The sequence below is a fragment of the Humulus lupulus genome, chromosome 4 (assembly GCF_963169125.1).
Source record: "Humulus lupulus chromosome 4, drHumLupu1.1, whole genome shotgun sequence".
Taxonomy (NCBI): Eukaryota; Viridiplantae; Streptophyta; class Magnoliopsida; order Rosales; family Cannabaceae; genus Humulus; species Humulus lupulus.
In genome coordinates this window covers 22133746-22152993 of record NC_084796.1, presented here as the reverse complement: position 1 = coordinate 22152993, position 19248 = coordinate 22133746, and the positions used below count along the sequence as shown (strand labels likewise).

Here is a 19248-nt window from a genome sequence, read left to right as displayed (position 1 = left end):
TTGAATTAACTGATATTTATGTTGGGATAAATATCCTGTCTTAAAAGTTGATTAAATAAACAAATGAGAAAATTAGAGCAACCCTAATAGGTTTGGGCGACATGCACTATACAGTATAGTGTGTGGCACCTAGCATCATGTATTTTTATCATTGAGATTTGAATTTTGAATTTCAAATAAATTTGTTTAATTAGTTATTTAATTATTCTTTTTAAATAGACAATTAAATAAAAATATCTAATCAGTTTTAATTTGAATTATATTTTAATTAAATAAATATTATTTAATTAGATTAAATATATTTATAAATCTGATATATGTGATATTCAAAAAGATGAATAATCAGATTCTCTCTTTAAAGTGATAGTTTTCTCTAAACCTGAAAACTATTCTAACATTTTCTTTGTCAAAAACTCTATAGATTTCATGTGTTGAGTACATCTAGAGAGTCACATAAATCAACGTTTTGAATCATACATGCCCACACACGTCCTTGTATGTTTGAGGATTGGTTTGAAAGATCAGGGTGTGAGATCTCAGAACACTGGATAGGAAGATCGTTGATTTATACAAAAAGACTCAAAGACACTTGATAGGCTACAATATGTAATCCCTGATTTATTTGTATGTGATTTAATATTTATATATGTATATGATCATAACTGGTATTAATATTTATTAAAATTGGTCTATATATTCTGCTGCATACCTTTGATTTGATCATTTAATACCAACACTCCACACGTAGTACAACTCTACGATTGTTCTCTCCACAATCCAAAAGATAAGCTGCAAGACATTCATCCCCTCATAAAATGAGTGGTGGCATATTTTCTCCGGCAATGATAGGTAAGTAACTTATTTTCAATTCGATATCATTTTGATTCACCCCAATCTTCTTATACAATTTCTCTAATAACACCTCAAAAGAAATACTGGAGTCATCAACAATGATAGATATAACTTCCTTATTCTTTGGTGACCATTTATACAACCCTTGGTCATCCTTCCATTCCCCATCATATTGAGCATATATTACCACTCGAGTCATTCCTGTAACGAGAATAGATTGTTAATATTAGAAAATATATTTGATGTTAAAATTATAATTAATAAGTTTAAAATTATAATACGAATCTCAACCAAGTTTAGTTAGGCTCTACTAGTATCTCAACCCACTATAGTTGAGCAACAATTGAGCTATACTAATATCTCAACTGGATATGATTGAGCAATAGTTGAGCTCTACTAGTATCTTAACCACTATTGTTGAGCAATAGTTGAGCTTTACTACTGAAATTAACATATCGATTGAATTTAATCTTTTTTTTTTTACAAAGAATGTAATCTCTCTTTTTTACAAAAATGTAGATGGAACAATTTTATAGATTAAAAATATAAATCTCAACCAAGTTCAGTTGAGCTCTATTAGTATCTCAACCAGCTACAGTAAAATAACAGTTGAGCTCTACCATTATCTCGAACATCTTTACCTAGTTGAGCTCGATTGTACCAAGCCAAGAACTAAGCAACATCATCTTTTTCATGGGTTTCACTTTGCAAAATCATTATTTTTAACTCAAGACCCACAAAATGGTAATGATATGGGTAGCATTATACTTTAATTGTTATTTTTACCACATAATTATGAAGAAACAAACTTGTAAGCAATTAAAATACAAATATTTAGTTCAAACATTCAAATCAAGAAATATTCGAAATTTAAAATACTAATCTCGACCAAATCCAGTTGACCTCAACTACTATCGTAATAAGCAATAATTAAGCAACAATTGATCTCTACTAGTATCTCAACCATGTTTGGTCGAGCTCAACTGTACACAGTCGAGAGTTGCTTATCATCTTCTTCGCGAGTTTCATTTCGAAAAATCGCCATTTTCAACTCAAAAACCACAAAATGGTTATAACATGGCTAATAAGGTACTTTTATTGTTATTTTTACCACATATATATGAAAAAAATAAACATTTAGGCAAACAAAATACAACTTTCTTTGTTTCACATTCAAATCAAAAATAAAAAAAAATCAGGGTTTCTCATTTACTTACCTTAATGTAATCACTTTTTTCCCAACAATGTCACTGAAATCGGTATGTAAGTATGTCGCAAAATAATCTTTCTATACATTTGGAGAGATTTGATAGAATTTTGACAGATTTTGAAGAAGAAATGATGGATGGAAGAAGGATAAGTTGAACACATTTTTTTTAAATCTTTTTTTTTTAAATATGATTTTTTATTATTTTAATTAAAAACAAATATAAGAATAAAAGAACATTATTTGATTATAAAAGTTTCATTAAAGAGGAGGTTAATGAAGCTAAATTTTGAAAAATGAAGAGCTAACATCATTTTTTATTAAGGTTATTTAGCTCAAAAATCCAATATTTATCTGCCATTTCAATGTAGGCTGGTGCTATTGAAATATAAAATGATTTTATTTATTCGTGGGTTTATTAATATTTTATAGTTTAGGATAAAATTAAAATTACGCTTTTGGCTACATTAGAATTTTCCCCAAAGTACTAAAGTACAAACCAAAAATTGTCTGGTAATTGAAACCAAATTAATGGACTTTTTGGTAAAATTCAAGAGAAGAAGCATTCTTTTACGAAAATACCCCTAGGAGTGATTATCAAGCTCACGATTCGCTTATACTAGTTCCAATCCCAAGTTCCCAATTCTTTTTGCCAAAACCTAAACCCATTTCCTTGTAAGCTTCGATCGATCGCTGAAAAATCTTCCAGTTCGATCGTTATGTAAGTCTTTCGATTAGCAATGTGGTTTTTCAACGCTTCTTCTGTTTGGTTTCTGGAAAGTTTATTATATACAAAGGACTGCCTTGGTTTATTAATTACGATTATTAGAAATTGGGGATTGATTTTGCTTTGAGTAAATTTATGGATTTTATTCAATTTTGCCTGCATTTTCTGGGGGAAACTATCGAATTGGTTTCAGTGATCGCAGTGATGATATGTGGATGGAGCTGTGTTAGTGTTGGTTTTGACTATGGTTTTGGTGGGGTTGTTGTCTATCTAGGTTGCGGGAAGAAATAGCCAGGGAGGCAATAAAGCATGCATTAAAGGCTTTGCGAAAGCGGCATTTGGTTGAAGAAGGCGCTCATGCTCCGGCCTATATCGCTCTATCGAAGCCTCTAGTTTCTCAGGTTTTCTCTCTAACTTTGAAACTGTTTGTGCTTGGTGTAACACGCATTTAGATGCTTTAACGCATAAATAATCTAATTTTTTATCGACAATAATGCATAAATAATCTAATTTTGTATTGACAATAATGCATAAATAATGTAATTAGTAGTATAGTGTGGTATGGGACATTTTATTATACCATGCGCAATTTACTTTAATGTGCTAATGGAATATATCACTATTGGAATGAGTAATTTTTATTGGTTAATAGAACAGAGTTTAGATGGCTTTTTCATTTTTTTGGTGCGTGCTTGTGGTCGTTTTCTGTTAATGGAAACTTGGCTTTGGTCTATGAGTACAAGTATATAGTAATTGCTTGATAGATCTCCCTTTTTTTTGGCTTGTTGAGTTTTTGATTCATAATTAATGACCTAGTGGATTGGGTATTTCGTAGAATTGAATTTTGATAATTGATTGTCTATATTGTACGAAATGTTGACTTTAATCATTTGTAATGGCCAATTCCCTTCAATTTATTAAAACTAATACTGAAATGAGTTATTTTCAGTTTCAAACTAAATTTTGCAAATGTGACTTTGAGGGATTTCTGTGACATAAAAAAAATAAGGTATAATTTTCAGAAAGCCATCAAATGCTCCAAAATGTTTGTTCTTCTTGTATTATAGAACATACCGAGTTGGTATTTGGTTTGTCCAATTTTATTATCTTGGCTTTTAATTTTTTTTTTCCTTCTAGTTTCTTGGCTTCTTTTATTTTTTATTTTTTGCTGTTGATTAATAATCTTGCGCATTGGGTTTTTTTAGTGAAATTGGATTTTGATGATTTTCATTAAGTGACTAACTAAATTGGTACTTGGAAAAATTGATATTCATGGGACATGTTTGGCTTTGATGGTGTTTTGTAATTCCTTGGTTCTTGGTTGCCACATACTACTAATTGTCATGGATGAAACATATATTCTCATTTCTGTCTCTATAGTACGTTGATTTAATTTACTCCTCAATGTCCTGAAGGGATCAGAATGGAAGGAAAAGGCCGAGAATCTAGAACTGGAGCTTCAGCAATGTTACAAAGCTCAATCTCGTATGTCAGAGCAACTTGTGGTGGAAGTAGCTGAGTCCAGAGCTTCAAAAGCCACACTTCAAGAAAAAGAAGTTGCAATTGTTGATGCACAGGAAAAGCTGAATCAAACAAGGTAACCCACTTCTTCTAAATAGCTAGGGAGAAGCTTTTGAGAGTTCAAGGTTTTTCTATCGGTGATTCCCATTTAGCTATATGCTTCAGGGATGAGTGCTCTCAGTTGAAGGCAGACTTAGAGGAAAAGATTAAAGCTCTGGAACTGGTTGTGAGCGAGAACATAGAAATTCGAGCGCAGCTAGAACAGTTGAGTATTAAAGCTAAAAATGCTGAGGCTGAAAATAAGATGCTAATAGATCGCTGGATGCTTGAAAAAATGAAGGATGCTGAACGCCTTAATGAGGTAAATGCATTAATGTTGTAGTATCTAACAACTGGAACTTTTGTATATTTAGATACAGCACCACTTACTTTGGGGACTCTAGAGTTCAAAGTGTGGACATATGTGTTTACAATACAAGATTGATATATTATGGGTTCTGGAATATACCCTGGTTTCTTTTTCTCTTAGGCTAAATTCTGAGGATTCTTGAAGCAGGTTTGCTGGAGTTCTTATACCTTAGATTAGATCTTAATCAAAACTTCAAAATATAAGGCTTTTTGTATCAACAATTTGGTTTGATTAAATGTATTCTGTTTAAGTCCATGCCCTCCTTGGCCAACTTCATTTATTATCAATTAGGAAAGACGATTTTATTTGCTGATTTAGCTAGAGATTGGAGCTTATTATTGTAAAATACTGTGATTATCTATCAGAAGTATTTTTTTTTCTTTTTTTTACAATCATTTATACAAGTGTAGTTTTTTTTTTTAAAATTTTTTTTTTAAATCAGAAAAGGCCACATCCTATTCATGAACTCACCAGAAAATTTGTGATATGTTGATGAAATTTAAACCCAGATATCATGTCTTTTCAAGAACATCAAAAGCACTAGACTGTTTAACTATATATTAATTAATAGCCTTAGATTTTGATTAGTAGGGGATTATTTGGTAGATTTGAGCATGGGTTTGCATTATTTTGTTGGACTTCAATTTTCTGTGTTCTGTATATTGTATTTCTTACTTATTCTAATGTATATGCCTAGCTAAATGCACTTTACGAAGATTCAATTGGTCGGCTAAGGGCCACCAGTTTAGAAAAACTTGCTCGGCAGCAGGTTGATGGTGTGGTCCGCCAAAGTGAAGAAGGTGCAGAATACTTTGTGGAGTCATTTGTTCCCTCTACATGCAAAAACAAGATCCACGCCCATGAAGGTGGCTGTGCCTCCATATTGTTTGAGTACAATTCTGGTCAATTGATTACTGGTGGACAGGACAGGTCAATCAAAATTTGGGATACCATTACTGGATCATTAAGTCGCACACTCTACGGTTGCCTTGGTTCTGTTCTTGATCTTACTATGACTCATGATAATAAATCAGTCATTGCAGCTAGCAGCTCAAACAACTTGTATGTCTGGGATGTTAACTCAGGGAGGGTCCGCCATACTCTCACAGGTCACACTGATAAAGTGTGTGCAGTAGACGTGAGCAAAATCTCAAGCCGCCACGTTGTGAGTGCAGCATATGATCGAACCATTAAACTTTGGGATTTGCAGAAAGGCTACTGCGTCAACACAATCATATTCCACAGCAACTGCAATGCTCTATGCTTCAGCACGGACGGACAAACCCTTTGCTCTGGTCATGTTGATGGAAATCTTCGATTATGGAACGTTCAAACAGGAAAGCTACTAACTGAAGTGGCTGCACACTCACAAGCTATTACATCCATCTCTCTATCTCGAAATGGTAACATAGTATTGACGAGTGGGAGAGACAATATGCATAATCTATTCGACATACGGTCTCTGGAAGTCTGCAATACCCTAAGAGCCACAGGAAACCGAGTAGCTTCTAACTGGAGCAGATCCTGCTTAAGTCCAGATGACAACCATGTTGCTGCGGGATCTGCTGATGGTTCTGTGTATATATGGTCGATATCTAAAGCTGATATAGTGAGCACTCTGAAGGAGCACACTACCCCAGTCCTGTGCTGTTCATGGAGTGGGCTTGGAAAACCTCTAGCTTCTGCAGACAAGAATGGATACGTTTGTACCTGGACGTGAAGGATGAATGTGAATATGATAAAATTAAAAATAGGGGAGATTCTGGTGGTGCTCATTTTTCCAGATTGGCCAGCTGAGCCTTTCTATTCTTATTTTTTTGTGGCCTCGTTCACATGATATATCTTCATACACACAATCGAATACATGTTAGGGGTATGATTCCATGATGTAAATATTTGATTCAACTCAAATTGTTCTTTGTGTACATACTTTTTCTCAAACAATTATTATTCAACAATGAATACGTTTCTTTTCCAAAATGATTGTATATTTTTCCCTTTTACATGATTGATAAGTTTAATGGAACTTCCGTGTTTTTCGTACTTGGGATATGGTGTGTCTCCACGTTTTGGTAAATGCAAGATGGAACAGAACCGTTACCATTGATCATAAAATGGGGGAAGTTTTTAGACAGCTAAGGTGGCTATCATGGTGTGGGTTTGTTGGCTAAGGTTCATTAAACACCTGGTTACTTTAACATCCCAAAACCAGATATATTTATGAGATCCTTCAATAACTATACCTAAGATATAAAATAATTATTAAAAAGTTACTGAAAAAATTAGTTTCATCAAATGAAAACAAATAATTTATTAAAACCACTACTTTCAATATGCCAGCTAAAACAAATTTGAGACCTTCATTTTCCTATCGAATCCCAAGATCGGAGCATTGGGGTGTATAAACAAAATTCCGACTTTCATTTTACAATCAATTCTTATTGGTAATGATTTAGAATTTTTTAATTATCATTTAAATTATTTTAGTTACAAATTAGTTACAAACTAAAACATGGAGATGTTTTATAAATTTTAGTTACTTTTTTCGTAATTTATTGCTTTAATTACTTTGTAAAAGGTGCTTTACTATTTGCTAATATTAAAGTAACTTATTATTTTAATTACTTTATACTAAGATATATTGGTTACTTTTTAAACACGAATTATTATTTTGGTTGCTTTCGGGTAACTTTTAGAATTAAAAAACAACTTCTTATTTTGGTTACTCTTTAGTAAATTATTGTATTAGTTATTTTTAACATGTCTTATTTTCGATACTATATAGTAATTTTTTGATCGAAAATAATTGATCAAATCAATATTACAGGCAAAAGGAGAATAAAAAGAAAAATACTTATTGCTTAGTTAACTTTTGGTAACTTATTAGTTTTGTTACATTTAAAAAGTAAGATTCATTAGTTATATCTATTATTATATTAAATTTGGTGTCGAAAATGCTGGAAAAAAAAAAGAAGGGTTACTTTTGTAAATATCTTCTAAATCTAGTAAGAGGGTGTAATTTTCCTATATGTTTTTCTAAACCTACCACATGAGAAACGTTGTTTTCTCCTAAATAACTTCTTGGAGTCGGATCCTTTTCCCACCATTCATCATGACTACTGTTACTGTGACCCTTTAATTCTAACAAGGATAAATTGACATTAGTCAAAGGTACGAGAAACTTGCAAATGGATTAACAGTGTTGACTACTTTTCATGTGGGGGTTGATGTTAAAAAGTGCTTAATAAACATTCACTAACAGTGTTGCAAATGTTATGTTAATACTTTTTAGGCAGTTTTCATTTATGTCACAAATTTGAATGCTTTTCAGAATTACTTCTTATTGGATTTTACTACTTCATTAGCCTGGATTACATATAATTACTATAAACCCATTTTCAGAATCAACCTTTTCTACAATTCTCTCTCTCTCTCTTTCACACTCATGCAAAGATTAGCTTTTTGAATGTTAAACCAATGGTTGCTTGAGCAAGTGAACACTTTTAAGCATACAAGGCACGCTATCCCAATCCATAGTCATATGGTTGGAACATCGAAACCAACACTGCATGAGCTCACACATGGCCGACTCCAATGAGCTTTGCAATACACAAAAAGGGTTCATCAATCATCATCATATCTTGTCTCATCCAATCCAAGAAAGCTACCACTTATAGAAGTAGTTATTCGGTTTTTTCTGCTTTTGAGTTTCTTGTTTTTGCAAGGAAGATTATTAAGTTAGCTACCTCAACAGCCTTTAGCACCATCTTATCTCCCATTCATGTTCATCAAAACAATCAAAATTAAGAATAAATAAAATAATTGATGCCAACTTATGTCATCTACGCTATTGGAGTCCTACAAGCAAACCCTATGCCTTGACCGCTTAGTCAAATGTTGTGATCCTAAAAAATACTAAATGGATACTACATCATCATGTCTTCCATTACTTCCAACAGCAGCAATTTCCATATAATCAATTGGTTTTGTTTGTCCTACAATTATTTTATTTGGTGGAACAGCAATTAATTTATGTGGCTAAGTTCCAATTATAAAACACATTAGTAGTAGTTTATAGAAGAATGAGATATGCAAGTTAAGGATCTGATAATTAATGCAAATTCTATTTCATTTCATTTCAAGTCATTTCCCACTTTTCAAGTTACAATTGATTATTAATAAATAAAAACAAAAGTATAACAGACAAAAATACTAAAATATAATGCTCCATAATCAATTTGTTCAACCTCTCTCATCACTTTTTGGAAAATGATATACTAGACAAGGTGTCAGTTATATGATTTTGATCATGTGGTTGGATAGCCAAATTACTAAAAAACAATTCATCTTTAATTTCTGACAAGAATTTTTTTTATGACTTTTTCTTAGAATCCTCTCTTTTGCAATCTGGGGCTAGACCTCAAACATGGAGCTAAGTGGGACTTCACATTCTTATGTCATCCCTGATCTAAGCAATGGTTAACTATTCTCCACGTAGGAAGGCCAATTTGTATCTTTTTTACTCTCCAATATCAAGTAAAATATAATTTCAGAATGTACTTAATTATGTCACTTTTAGCACTTTCACTGACCAAAATCTTTAAATTTATGTCATAAAGTTTGTGAAATATTCAAATAATGCATTTACAATATGTTGTATACAAGACCATAATTCATCGAAAGTCATCGATGAAATATTATTGTTATACATATTAATATTTATTGTATTAAAAAGTAAATGAGGAGTTTAATTCATCATTTTATTGCTTTAGCTTAACCAAAAACTCCAAAAAACAAAATTGTTTATAATATCACTTTCTGAAGTCATAAGAATTTCGAACATTAAAACATGTATGGATGACACTCCATTAATAATGGTCCCAATTAAGGTTTTTGTATTAAGTTAGGTATCAAACTATAGTTTTTATTTATTTATTCATTTTTAAATTATGTTGTTCCTTCTCCCCAAAAAAAATTATGTTGTTCCTTGAATTAATGAAAATTATTATTTATTAATTGAAGACTTTTTCCTACAAATTTAATGATATTTTATTTATTTTTTCTTTCAAAAAATGACTAATTATGCAACAACAACAACAAAGTTCAACGCAACATTGTCTAACCAACAATTTGGGACCCACAATGGTATAATGGCTGTATAATTAATGTAATTACCATACATAACATGGCAACAGTTTGTAATCAATTCAATATCAAATAGGCAATTCATTATTAGTGGTGTATTGACTGTTTATGTATGTTACATGTTACATCCCTTCTACATAAAAGCCTGAGTTGTATAACTAGAATATTACCAAGTTAAGAACAATTCTATGCAAAAACATAAGTAACACTTTAAAACATTTTTGGCTTCAGTTAAAGATAAAAAGCAGTTATGGCACTTTATCATTTACAAGTTGTTGCCATACGTAAGTTGAGTTAACTAAGCTCGATCACCACACCACTCTTATCTTCTCTTTCACATTACAATCGGTAAAGTTGTAACGTGTTGGCATGAAATGCAGAAAAGATAATAACACCTAAATATGCACACACAGTAACTGTTGATTAAATGCTTTTCTCTAATGAAGCTAACTCATGCTTACTATGAATATAAAAAACCAAACACATTCATCTTTATTTGGAAATGCTCAAACACCATTTCTTTATATCATTACAGCAAGTTGTTGATGTCCACAAGAAACCTGTAACTTCTACATTTATTTTATTTTGTTTTTTCTTGATCTTCCACGCTCTTATTTCTTATTCTGTGTTCATTCGTACTTCTATAAAAGGGAGCTATAAGGTCTCTACATTTCCATATTCAAATTCAATACACAATTATTAGACATGAAGAAGTTTTTATTGGTTGCTGTTTCACTTGCTCTTGTTCTTGGGATTGTGGAGAGTTTTGATTTCCATGAGAAGGAGTTGGAAACCGAGGATAGCTTGTGGGAACTGTACGAGAGATGGAGAAGCCATCACACGGTGTCTCGGAGTCTTGGTGAGAAGGCAAAGCGTTTCAATGTGTTTAAGGATAATGTCATGCATGTTCACAACACTAACAAGAAGGACAAGCCTTACAAACTGAAACTAAACAAGTTTGCAGACATGACCAATCATGAGTTCAAAAGCACTTACGCCGGCTCCAAGATTAAGCACCACAGGATGTTCCGGGGGTCGCAGCGTGGTACTGGCAAGTTCATGTATGAGAATGTTGAGAAAGTCCCCACATCGGTTGATTGGAGAAAGAAAGGTGCTGTCACTGCTGTAAAGGACCAAGGCAATTGTGGTAAGTATAAACATAAAAAAAGAAATAAATGGATGGCAAGTATTTTACTTTTTATTCTCCGAGTAAATATATAGCTCTTGAATGTTGTAATTTGAATCTTCTTGTTATTATGATTTTATAGGTAGTTGCTGGGCATTCTCAACCGTTGTAGCAGTTGAGGGTATAAATCAGATTAAGACAAACAATCTAGTCTCTTTGTCTGAGCAAGAGTTGGTTGATTGTGACACCGAACAAAATCAAGGATGCAATGGAGGGCTTATGGAATATGCGTTTGAGTTCATCAAGAAAAAGGGGGGAATAGCAACTGAAACTCACTACCCTTACAAAGCAGAAGATGGAACCTGTGATGCTTCTAAGGTACATCCGTACATGTATGTTATGTTACAGTGTTTAAAAGAAAAACTCAGGTTCTAATACTAGTTGACATGGCAGGAAAACTTACCCGCAGTGTCAATTGATGGCCATGAGAATGTACCCGAAAACGATGAGGATGCTCTGCTGAAAGCAGCTGCTCACCAACCTATTTCTGTCGCCATAGATGCTGGAAGTTCTGATTTTCAGTTCTACTCAGAGGTAACACTTTCAGATGCATGTATTGTGTGCGTTTAAATATATATATATAAATAGAAACTACCTTGTCTTGGTTTTGATCTGTATGAGTATGGTATCAGGGAGTGTTCAATGGCTACTGTGGCACAGAGCTGAACCATGGAGTTGCAGTTGTTGGCTATGGAACAACACTGGATGGTACCAAGTACTGGATAGTAAGAAACTCCTGGGGATCCGAGTGGGGTGAGAAGGGTTACATAAGGATGCAAAGAAATATCTCTCACAAAGAGGGGCTTTGTGGAATAGCCATGGAGGCTTCATATCCCATCAAGACCTCTTCATCTAATCCTTCTGGAACTTTACCATCACGTAAAGATGAACTCTGAACAGCTCGCACTGATGGCTTCAAGTCCTTTTAGATGCTTTATCTTCTGTTTTTTTTCTTCTTCTTCCGTTCTCAAGTTACATGGGACATGGCCTCATGAACCATAAGAATAATACAGTATTAGTTTCACAGATGCTTTAGTATTGTAATTTCATCAGTCAAATCTCTATCTTGTTAAACATCAATAATTTTTTCGAATTTCAGAATTTTTCAAGTATTTCTAATCACTCCATACTCCCAAGAAGATATAAATCATTCAGAAAACTAGAACGCTAGATATATTATCATTCAATGCAAAAACAGTGTTGGCATTTATTGATAGGAATTTCATACAAAACAGAGGCATTAAAACAAATAGTATTCCAACACATATAACATAAATCACAGGACACAGAAGTGAAAATTATGAGTTGAGCTTTATTTTATGGGCTTATTGAAATATTCTCAGCCATAGCATCTAATGGGGTCATTGCAACCTTTCTCGGCAGATTGTTTTGAGCCTTGACCACCTCCTTTCTCAAGATACTGCTGATGATACTCCTCTGCTCTGTAAAATTTCTTTGCTGGCAGAATTTCTGTGACTACCTGCTTTTCCTTCAACTCCAACTGCTTAGCTTCCTTTGATTCTTGAGCCAAACGAGCTTGGGATTCATTGTAGTGGTATATTCCAGATCGATATTGGTCCCCAACATCACCACCCTACGACACATAGCAGGAGTTTTCAATCTCAAAATGCTTAAAACACAAGATGTATTTAGTTTGCAGAAGCCAAATGGGGATTTAAGATGGGATAAAATGGACATGTTAGAAAAATTATAGTAGGAAAAGGTTTGGAGATGAATTAAAATGAATAAAAAGTTAATTAATTCTCTTCTCAATTTAACAAACCATTGACATTCTTGTTCAATCGTTTCAATAACCCTATTCACTAAATTGTTTCCACTTCTAGTATATGGATTCTATGACTGAAAATCATAGCCTAAAAAAGACAAAATCCTCATGTAATTGGTGACATCTCTTTCGAGCAACACTTAAATTTTCAAAACTGATTGCAATTAAATAAACTAATAAAAAATTAAATACAAATTCTCAAAAAAGAAAAAGACATGAATCGGTCCCCACCCAAAAAAAAATACAACCTAACCTATCTACAGGAAAAAAAAAAAAAAAAGCAAAACGAAACCATGAAAATACCTGGCGATTGAGGGTTGTGGGATCATGGCGACCCCAAAAGACCGAAAGCAAATGGGTATACGAGCATACTTTCGGGTCGAATTGGATCCGAACCACTTCAACGTGATTAGTTGTCCCAGAACAAACTAGCTTGTAAGTCGGATCCGGGGTATGACCCTGAGAATATCCGACTTCCGTCTTCACCACCCCAATCACTCGCTGAAACGTCAGTTCCACTCCCCAGAAGCATCCAGCTCCGAACTGAGCGAACTCATGACTCGGATCGTTCGGAGTATCCGAGTCCGGAGCCAGAGCCGGATTATTGACCTCAGAAGTCGCCATTTTGTGTTTGTTTTTGGTACTAAGAGAAGAACCGAATTTATGGAGGATTAGGGGCGAGTGAATGTAGTTGTTATAATGGGTTAGATTCAGACAAACGAATTAAGTACGTTTTACTGTCATTTATATTAATTTGCAAAGGTGAAAGGCGGTGAGATTATGGTTATGGCGGCCTGAGCTGAACTTGACTATCTGCGTCGCTGTTGATGGAATTTAATTATAAAAACGACAGTCATTTGGGTGGAATCATTCAAATAAACGACTATGTCAATGAGAAAGATCGACCACGACGTGAAAAAACGACAGCTTAGAATAACAACAAGTTACAACAATAGAGACGATTAATAAAACGACAGCTTTGAGAAAGCGATGAAAACACGTTTGGACGACAATGAAGACAGAAACTACAATTAGCAAGGACGTTTGACATGAAACGACAACTACATAAGCCTGAGAAAACGACAACGATAATATGTAAAACACAAACACAAACACAAACATTGACGACATTCTAACAAGAGAAGAAGATTCAAATGGACAGAGTAACATTGTTTGTAACAGTTTTCCATCATCTAATCTAACGGTTCAAAATTGAAAACAAGAAGCAAAATTTGCTTTAGACTGAGACTGCAGAGTTGATTAGTATGAATCTGATCATATTTTCAGCCTTTTCTAACAAAATATTTTCTACACATGTAGATATGGATATATAAAATTATAGGGAATTCTCCTATATAGAGCTTCATTTTAAGCTCTACCGGTGAGGTTCTCATTGTTTTTTATCTGTGAATAGTTTTCGGCACGATTTTTTTTATGACCGTGTATATTGTAGCTATTTAGAGCATCCTGCAAATTTTTAGAAAATTCCAAATAGTTTACAGTACCGAAAACTGAATTCAAACATGTTGTCGCACGCGTGACTAATTTTTTTTATGCACGTGGAAAACAATATGTTTGAACCTAGTTTTCGGTACTGTAAACTATTCAGAAATTTTTGAAAATTTGCAGGAAGCTCTAAATAGCTACAATATACATGGTCATAAAAAAAATCGCACCGAAAACTATTCACGGGTCGAGAAACACTGAGAGTCTCACCTATAAGGCTTAAAGTGAAGCCCTATTGAAGAATTGTTATAAAATTATAACTATAGGACATGTTTTATGTTATGTGCAGTCAGTCAATACTCTTCAACAAACACATTACAAAGAAAATTCAAATGTAGGAACCTTCGTCGAAGGAAGTGAATGCAAATAAAAAAAGCTCTGACGAATGATAAGACAACACACATGAATATAATAACAATAAAAAATATACCCACTCCTTTGACATTGATGCGACACTTCTCCCAAGTCCTCCTTCTACCTTTTTTCTTTTTTTTTTTTTTGTTTTTTTTTTCTATCCGTGATTGACTTTCACTTCTCTCTGAAATATCAAACACTGAAATGGCTCTTGAAGTGGTTAGTGCATCTTTTCTCTCTGCTTTGTTCCAGACAATGTTTGAGAAGATGGCTTCACCGTAGATGGTGGGCTTCTTTCTCAAAAGGAAACTCAACCATGGGCTGCTCAATAAACTCAAGATTATGTTGTTGTCTGCTAATTCAGTGCTTGATGACGCTGAGGAGAAGCAACTGAGGAACCCTCTCGTGAGGAAGTGGCTTCATGAACTCAAGGAAGCCACTTATGATGCTGATGACTTGTTGGATGCCATTGCTACCAAAGCTTTGCAAAGAGAGATAAAAAACATTTGCATCTTCAAGTAGGAGAATGAAGGTAAAGAAACTTGTCTCAACTTTGTTCTCTAGTACTATTTCTGCTTTTGATAACGCTATAGAGACAAAGATAGAAGAGATTCTTGATAGGTTGAAGTTTGTTCTTGAGCAAAAGGATATATTTAGTTTAAAAGAGGGTTTTCAAAACAGAGTTTCACAAAGATTACCAGCAACTTCTTTGGTAGAAGAATCATGTGTCTATGGTAGGGATTTTTTCAAGGAGAAAATTGGTGACTTGTTATTGTCAAATGATGATCATAGTGGTGAAAAGATATCTGTAATTCCCATTGTTGGTATGGGTGGGATTGGCAAAACTACACTTGCTGGTCTAGTTTATAATGATGACGTAGTGAAGAAGAAGTTTGATGTTAGAGCATGGGTTACTATCTCAGATGATTTCAATATCACTAGAATAACATAAACGATTCTCGACCATATGGTTGAACTTAAACCATGTGATGATGTTAACGACTTAAATCAACTTCAGGTGAAACAGAAGGAGGTTTTAAGAGAGAGAAAGTTTTTCTTTGTTCTAGATGATGTTTGGAACAATAATTATGGCCTTTGGAATGTCTTAAGGTGTGCTTTTGAATCTGGAGCACAGGGAAGTAAGATCATTGTGACTACTCGCCATCATGAAGTTGCATCAATGGTGACCACTGTTCAACCTTTTAAACTGGAAACATTATCTTATGAAGATTATTGGCAATTAGTTGTAAAACATGCCTTTGTTCACGTGCCTGTAGGTGCAAATCAAAAATTTGAAATGATTGGTAGAAAAATTGTTGAAAGATGCAAAGGCCTCCCTTTGGTTGTAAAATCTCGAAGAAGTTGGAAATGAGTACTTTGACGATCTAACATCAAGGTTATTATTTAAAAAGTTATATACCGTATCCAATTGGTCGTTTCTAGAGGCAAGTATTTTCCACATGTATGATCTTGTGAATGATTTAGTCAAGTTGATATCTGGAGAGTTTTGTTTTGTACTTGATAATACCGAGTCTGGTTCAGCTGTTATAAACAAGAGTATCCGTCATTTGTCATATGTCGAAGAAAATGTCTACAACTTTAATAACTTTCAAGTTCGATTTAAAGCAAAATCTTTGCGCACTTTCTTGGGATTGGGAAGTGTGTATTTGAGAATTTATAAAAAATAGGTCAAACAAATTACCATATGAAATATTGCAAACAACACTATTGTCAACAACACTAAGAATTTTGTCTTTGTGTGGATATGGTTATGAAGAGTTGCCCGATTTAATTGGCAATTTGAAACATCTAAGATATTTGGATCTATCCTTTAGTCTTTTAAGAAGATTACCTGGAACAGTGTGTAGTTTGCTCAATTTGAAGATACTATTGTTGTCATGTTACGAAAATCTTACATTGTTACCAAATAATATGCGAAATCTGATCAACTTGCAGCATTTTGATATTAAAGGAACACCCTTGAAGGATATGCCACAGGACTTGTTCAATCTAACAAATTTGCAAAGCTTATCTGAAATTGCGTTAGGTGAACATAGTGGGTCTAACATCAACCAATTGAAAAAGCTTCCCTTAAGTGGAAATCTTTGTATTTCAGGGCTCCACAATATTATTGATTTTAGAAATATTTCAGGGACTATTCTGCAGAATATGAAGCATGTGACCAAGTTGAGTTTGAAATGGGGTGGTGATATCAGTGATTCTGATACTCAAAGGGTGGTACTTGGTGACAACGAAAGATAATTGTTGAACGAAATTGGTAAATGTTTATATTCCTCAAAAGGGGGCACAAGGCAGTACAGATGTATATATAGTGGGTCATTTACATTAGTGAGATATGACCTAACACATGTACAGTAAAACATGAAATACACTACTATTAACTAATCGTAATTACTGAGTATAATCATGGTTTAACATCCCCCCTCAAACTCATGGGGCGAGGAAGCACAGTGAGTTTTTTTCGCAATTCCTGAAATCGAGTTGTGACCAAAGGTTTGGTGAGACAATCAGCAATTTGATCAGCAGAGGGTGTAAAACAGAGGTGTAAAGTTTTCCTTGTGACACGTTTGCGAACAAAATGATAGTCAAGTTCAACATGTTTTGAACGGGCATGAAGAACAGGGTTAGAAGCAAGGTGCAACGTGCTCAGGTTGTCACAGTAAAGTGTTGGAGGTTGATGCAATGGAAGCCTAAGTTCAAAGAGTAATGATTCAAGCCAGGATACTTTAGCAGCGCCATTTTCCATAGCATGGTATTCAGATTCGGTGCTGGAGCGAGAGACTACTTTCTGTTTTGAGGAAGACCAAGAGATGAGATTGTAGCCTAGAAAAATGCAGTAAGCGCTTGTGCTTCGGCGATCATCGGGGCAAGAGGTCCAGTCTGCATCTGTGTAAGCATGAAGTGTGTGATCGGAGTTTGGTTGAATAAGAAGGCCGAGGTGACCAGTTCCCGTAATATAGCGAAGGACACGTTTGGCTGCCTTCATGTGCACATCTGTGGGAGCATGCATAAACTGGCAGAGCTTGTTGACTGAGAAAGCGAGATCAGGACGGGTAATAGTGCAGTACTGTAACGCACCAACCAGACTTCTATAATCAGTAGCCGATGGGAGGGAATACCATCATGGATGGAAATGGTGCCTAAAGCGATGGGGTTAGGCAACGATTTGGAATCCAGCATACCAGTTTTGGAAAGCAAGTCACAGAAGTACTTTGTCTGGCTAAGATGTAATCCTGCGGTAGAACGATGCACCTTAATGTCAAGGAAGAAGTGTAAGGGGCCAAGATCTTTCACACCGAACTGAGAATTGAAGTAGGCAGTGAGAGCGGCAATAGACTTCGAGCAAGAACCAGTAATTATTATATCATCGACGTTGATGAGAGCAATGATGGATACACCACCAGTGTTGTACAGAAACATAGATGTGTCGGCTTGAGAGGCCCAAAATCCCCACTGAGTTAAGGCAGAACTTAACTTTGTAAACCAGGCCTTAGGCGATTTGTGCAACCCGTACAAGGACTTGGATAATAAACACACATGATCAGGATGGGCAGAGTCGATAAACCCCTGTGGTTGACTCATATAAGCAGTTTCAAGGAGGCATACGTGCAAGAATGCATTATGAACATCAAGTTGCTTAATCTCCCAGTGGCAAGAAGCAACAATACTGAGCACCAATCTAATTGTTGAAGGCTTGATAACAGGGCTAAAAGTCTCGTGGAAATCTAAGCCCAGTGTTTGGTGAAATCCTTTCACTACAAGGCGAGCCTTATACCGCTCTACAGTGCCATCAACATGTAATTTCACTCTAAAAACCCATTTACAGCCCACTATTTTAGCACCAGGTGGTTTGGGAACCAGTTGCCATGTGCCTTGAGAGGTTAAGGCAGAAAATTATGTTTGCATAGCATCACGCCACACTTGAAGTTTGGAGGCCTCAGTGAAGGAAGAAGGTTCAATGGGTATCTCAGTGAGGGTGCTAGCAAAGAGCTTTGGTTTAAATATACCCATTTTGGCTCTCATAAGTATGGGATGAATGTTTGTAGGTGCATTGGGTTGCTCACTAGAAGAAGGCATAGAGGGGCTTTCGGATGGGGAAGGTGTAGGAGATGGTGGAGAGATAGTGGAAGGAGAAGAGTGAGAGGAAGAAGGAGAGACAACATAGGTTGTAGTGGTGGGAGAAGAAAGTGGTGGTATGAAAGGTAATGAAGTAATGACAACATGAGGGGTACTAGGAGGTGTTGAAGTAGATGTGTGAGCAAAAAGGAACCAGGTTTCATTAAATATCACATGTCGTGTAACATATAATCAACCGGTGATGGGGTGTAAACAAAGATATCCCTTGTGATGGCTGCTATAGCCAAGAAAGACACAGGACAGTGACCGAAATTCAAGTTTATGCGCATTGTAAGGGCGCAAGAAGGGAAAGCATTCAGAACCAAACACCTTAAGATGACTATAGGAGGGTTCCTTTCCATAAAGAAAGGAATAGGGACTAGCCAACTTGACGACACGAGTAGGTAGACGATTGATA

The 19248-nt window shown here is 34.8% G+C and overlaps 5 protein-coding genes and 1 long non-coding RNA gene across 6 annotated transcripts; 4 read left to right on the top strand and 2 right to left on the bottom strand.

Annotated features, from left to right (window-relative positions):
- The first annotated feature begins 2655 nt into the window (after positions 1–2655).
- On the top strand, positions 2656–6696 carry LOC133830175 (autophagy-related protein 16). The gene is made up of 5 exons (XM_062260099.1): positions 2656–2780; positions 3061–3187; positions 4202–4383; positions 4473–4668; positions 5414–6696. Coding segments are annotated over exons 1-5 (1530 nt in total). The 5' UTR covers positions 2656–2778; the 3' UTR covers positions 6437–6696.
- Positions 6697–10330: 3634 nt separating this feature from the next.
- LOC133830174 (uncharacterized) lies at positions 10331–11614 on the bottom strand. The gene is made up of 2 exons (XR_009891931.1): positions 11451–11614; positions 10331–10984 (listed from the first exon to the last, which is right to left on the bottom strand). It is a non-coding gene; the product is annotated as an uncharacterized LOC133830174 (long non-coding RNA).
- On the top strand, positions 10567–12159 carry LOC133830169 (vignain-like). The gene is made up of 4 exons (XM_062260095.1): positions 10567–11008; positions 11130–11365; positions 11441–11581; positions 11680–12159. The coding sequence occupies exons 1-4, from the start codon at positions 10567–10569 to the stop codon at positions 11941–11943; spliced, it is 1083 nt and encodes a 360-aa protein (XP_062116079.1). The 3' UTR covers positions 11944–12159.
- A 70-nt stretch (positions 12160–12229) lies between these two features.
- LOC133830170 (peptide methionine sulfoxide reductase-like) lies at positions 12230–13561 on the bottom strand. The gene is made up of 2 exons (XM_062260096.1): positions 13137–13561; positions 12230–12641 (listed from the first exon to the last, which is right to left on the bottom strand). Exons 1-2 carry the CDS (start codon positions 13455–13457, stop codon positions 12387–12389), a joined length of 576 nt encoding a protein of 191 aa, XP_062116080.1. The 5' UTR covers positions 13458–13561; the 3' UTR covers positions 12230–12386.
- Positions 13562–14682: 1121 nt separating this feature from the next.
- Positions 14683–16313, top strand: LOC133830171 (putative disease resistance RPP13-like protein 1). Its single transcript, XM_062260097.1, has one exon. It carries the CDS (start codon positions 15220–15222, stop codon positions 15643–15645), a length of 426 nt encoding a protein of 141 aa, XP_062116081.1. The 5' UTR covers positions 14683–15219; the 3' UTR covers positions 15646–16313.
- On the top strand, positions 15661–16065 carry LOC133831979 (putative disease resistance protein RGA3). Its single transcript, XM_062262379.1, has one exon. It carries the CDS (start codon positions 15661–15663, stop codon positions 16063–16065), a length of 405 nt encoding a protein of 134 aa, XP_062118363.1.
- Positions 16314–19248: the final 2935 nt, after the last annotated feature.

What these genes read in the sequence shown, in the direction of transcription:
- LOC133830175 (XM_062260099.1), top strand. An exon ending in GAAAAGCTGAATCAAACAAG is followed by an intron (nt 4,384 to 4,472) that starts GTAACCCACTTC and finishes TATATGCTTCAG; the next exon opens with GGATGAGTGCTCTCAGTTGA. An exon ending in ATGCTGAACGCCTTAATGAG is followed by an intron (nt 4,669 to 5,413) that starts GTAAATGCATTA and finishes GTATATGCCTAG; the next exon opens with CTAAATGCACTTTACGAAGA.
- LOC133830169 (XM_062260095.1), top strand. Translation starts at nt 10,567, where the DNA reads ATGAAGAAGTTTTTATTGGTTGCTGTTTCACTTGCTCTTGTTCTTGGG. An exon ending in AAAGGACCAAGGCAATTGTG is followed by an intron (nt 11,009 to 11,129) that starts GTAAGTATAAAC and finishes ATGATTTTATAG; the next exon opens with GTAGTTGCTGGGCATTCTCA. An exon ending in GAACCTGTGATGCTTCTAAG is followed by an intron (nt 11,366 to 11,440) that starts GTACATCCGTAC and finishes TTGACATGGCAG; the next exon opens with GAAAACTTACCCGCAGTGTC.
- LOC133830170 (XM_062260096.1), bottom strand. Translation starts at nt 13,457, where the DNA reads ATGGCGACTTCTGAGGTCAATAATCCGGCTCTGGCTCCGGACTCGGAT. An exon ending in CCACAACCCTCAATCGCCAG is followed by an intron (nt 12,642 to 13,136) that starts GTATTTTCATGG and finishes TATGTGTCGTAG; the next exon opens with GGTGGTGATGTTGGGGACCA.
- LOC133830171 (XM_062260097.1), top strand. Translation starts at nt 15,220, where the DNA reads ATGAAGGTAAAGAAACTTGTCTCAACTTTGTTCTCTAGTACTATTTCT.
- LOC133831979 (XM_062262379.1), top strand. Translation starts at nt 15,661, where the DNA reads ATGGTTGAACTTAAACCATGTGATGATGTTAACGACTTAAATCAACTT.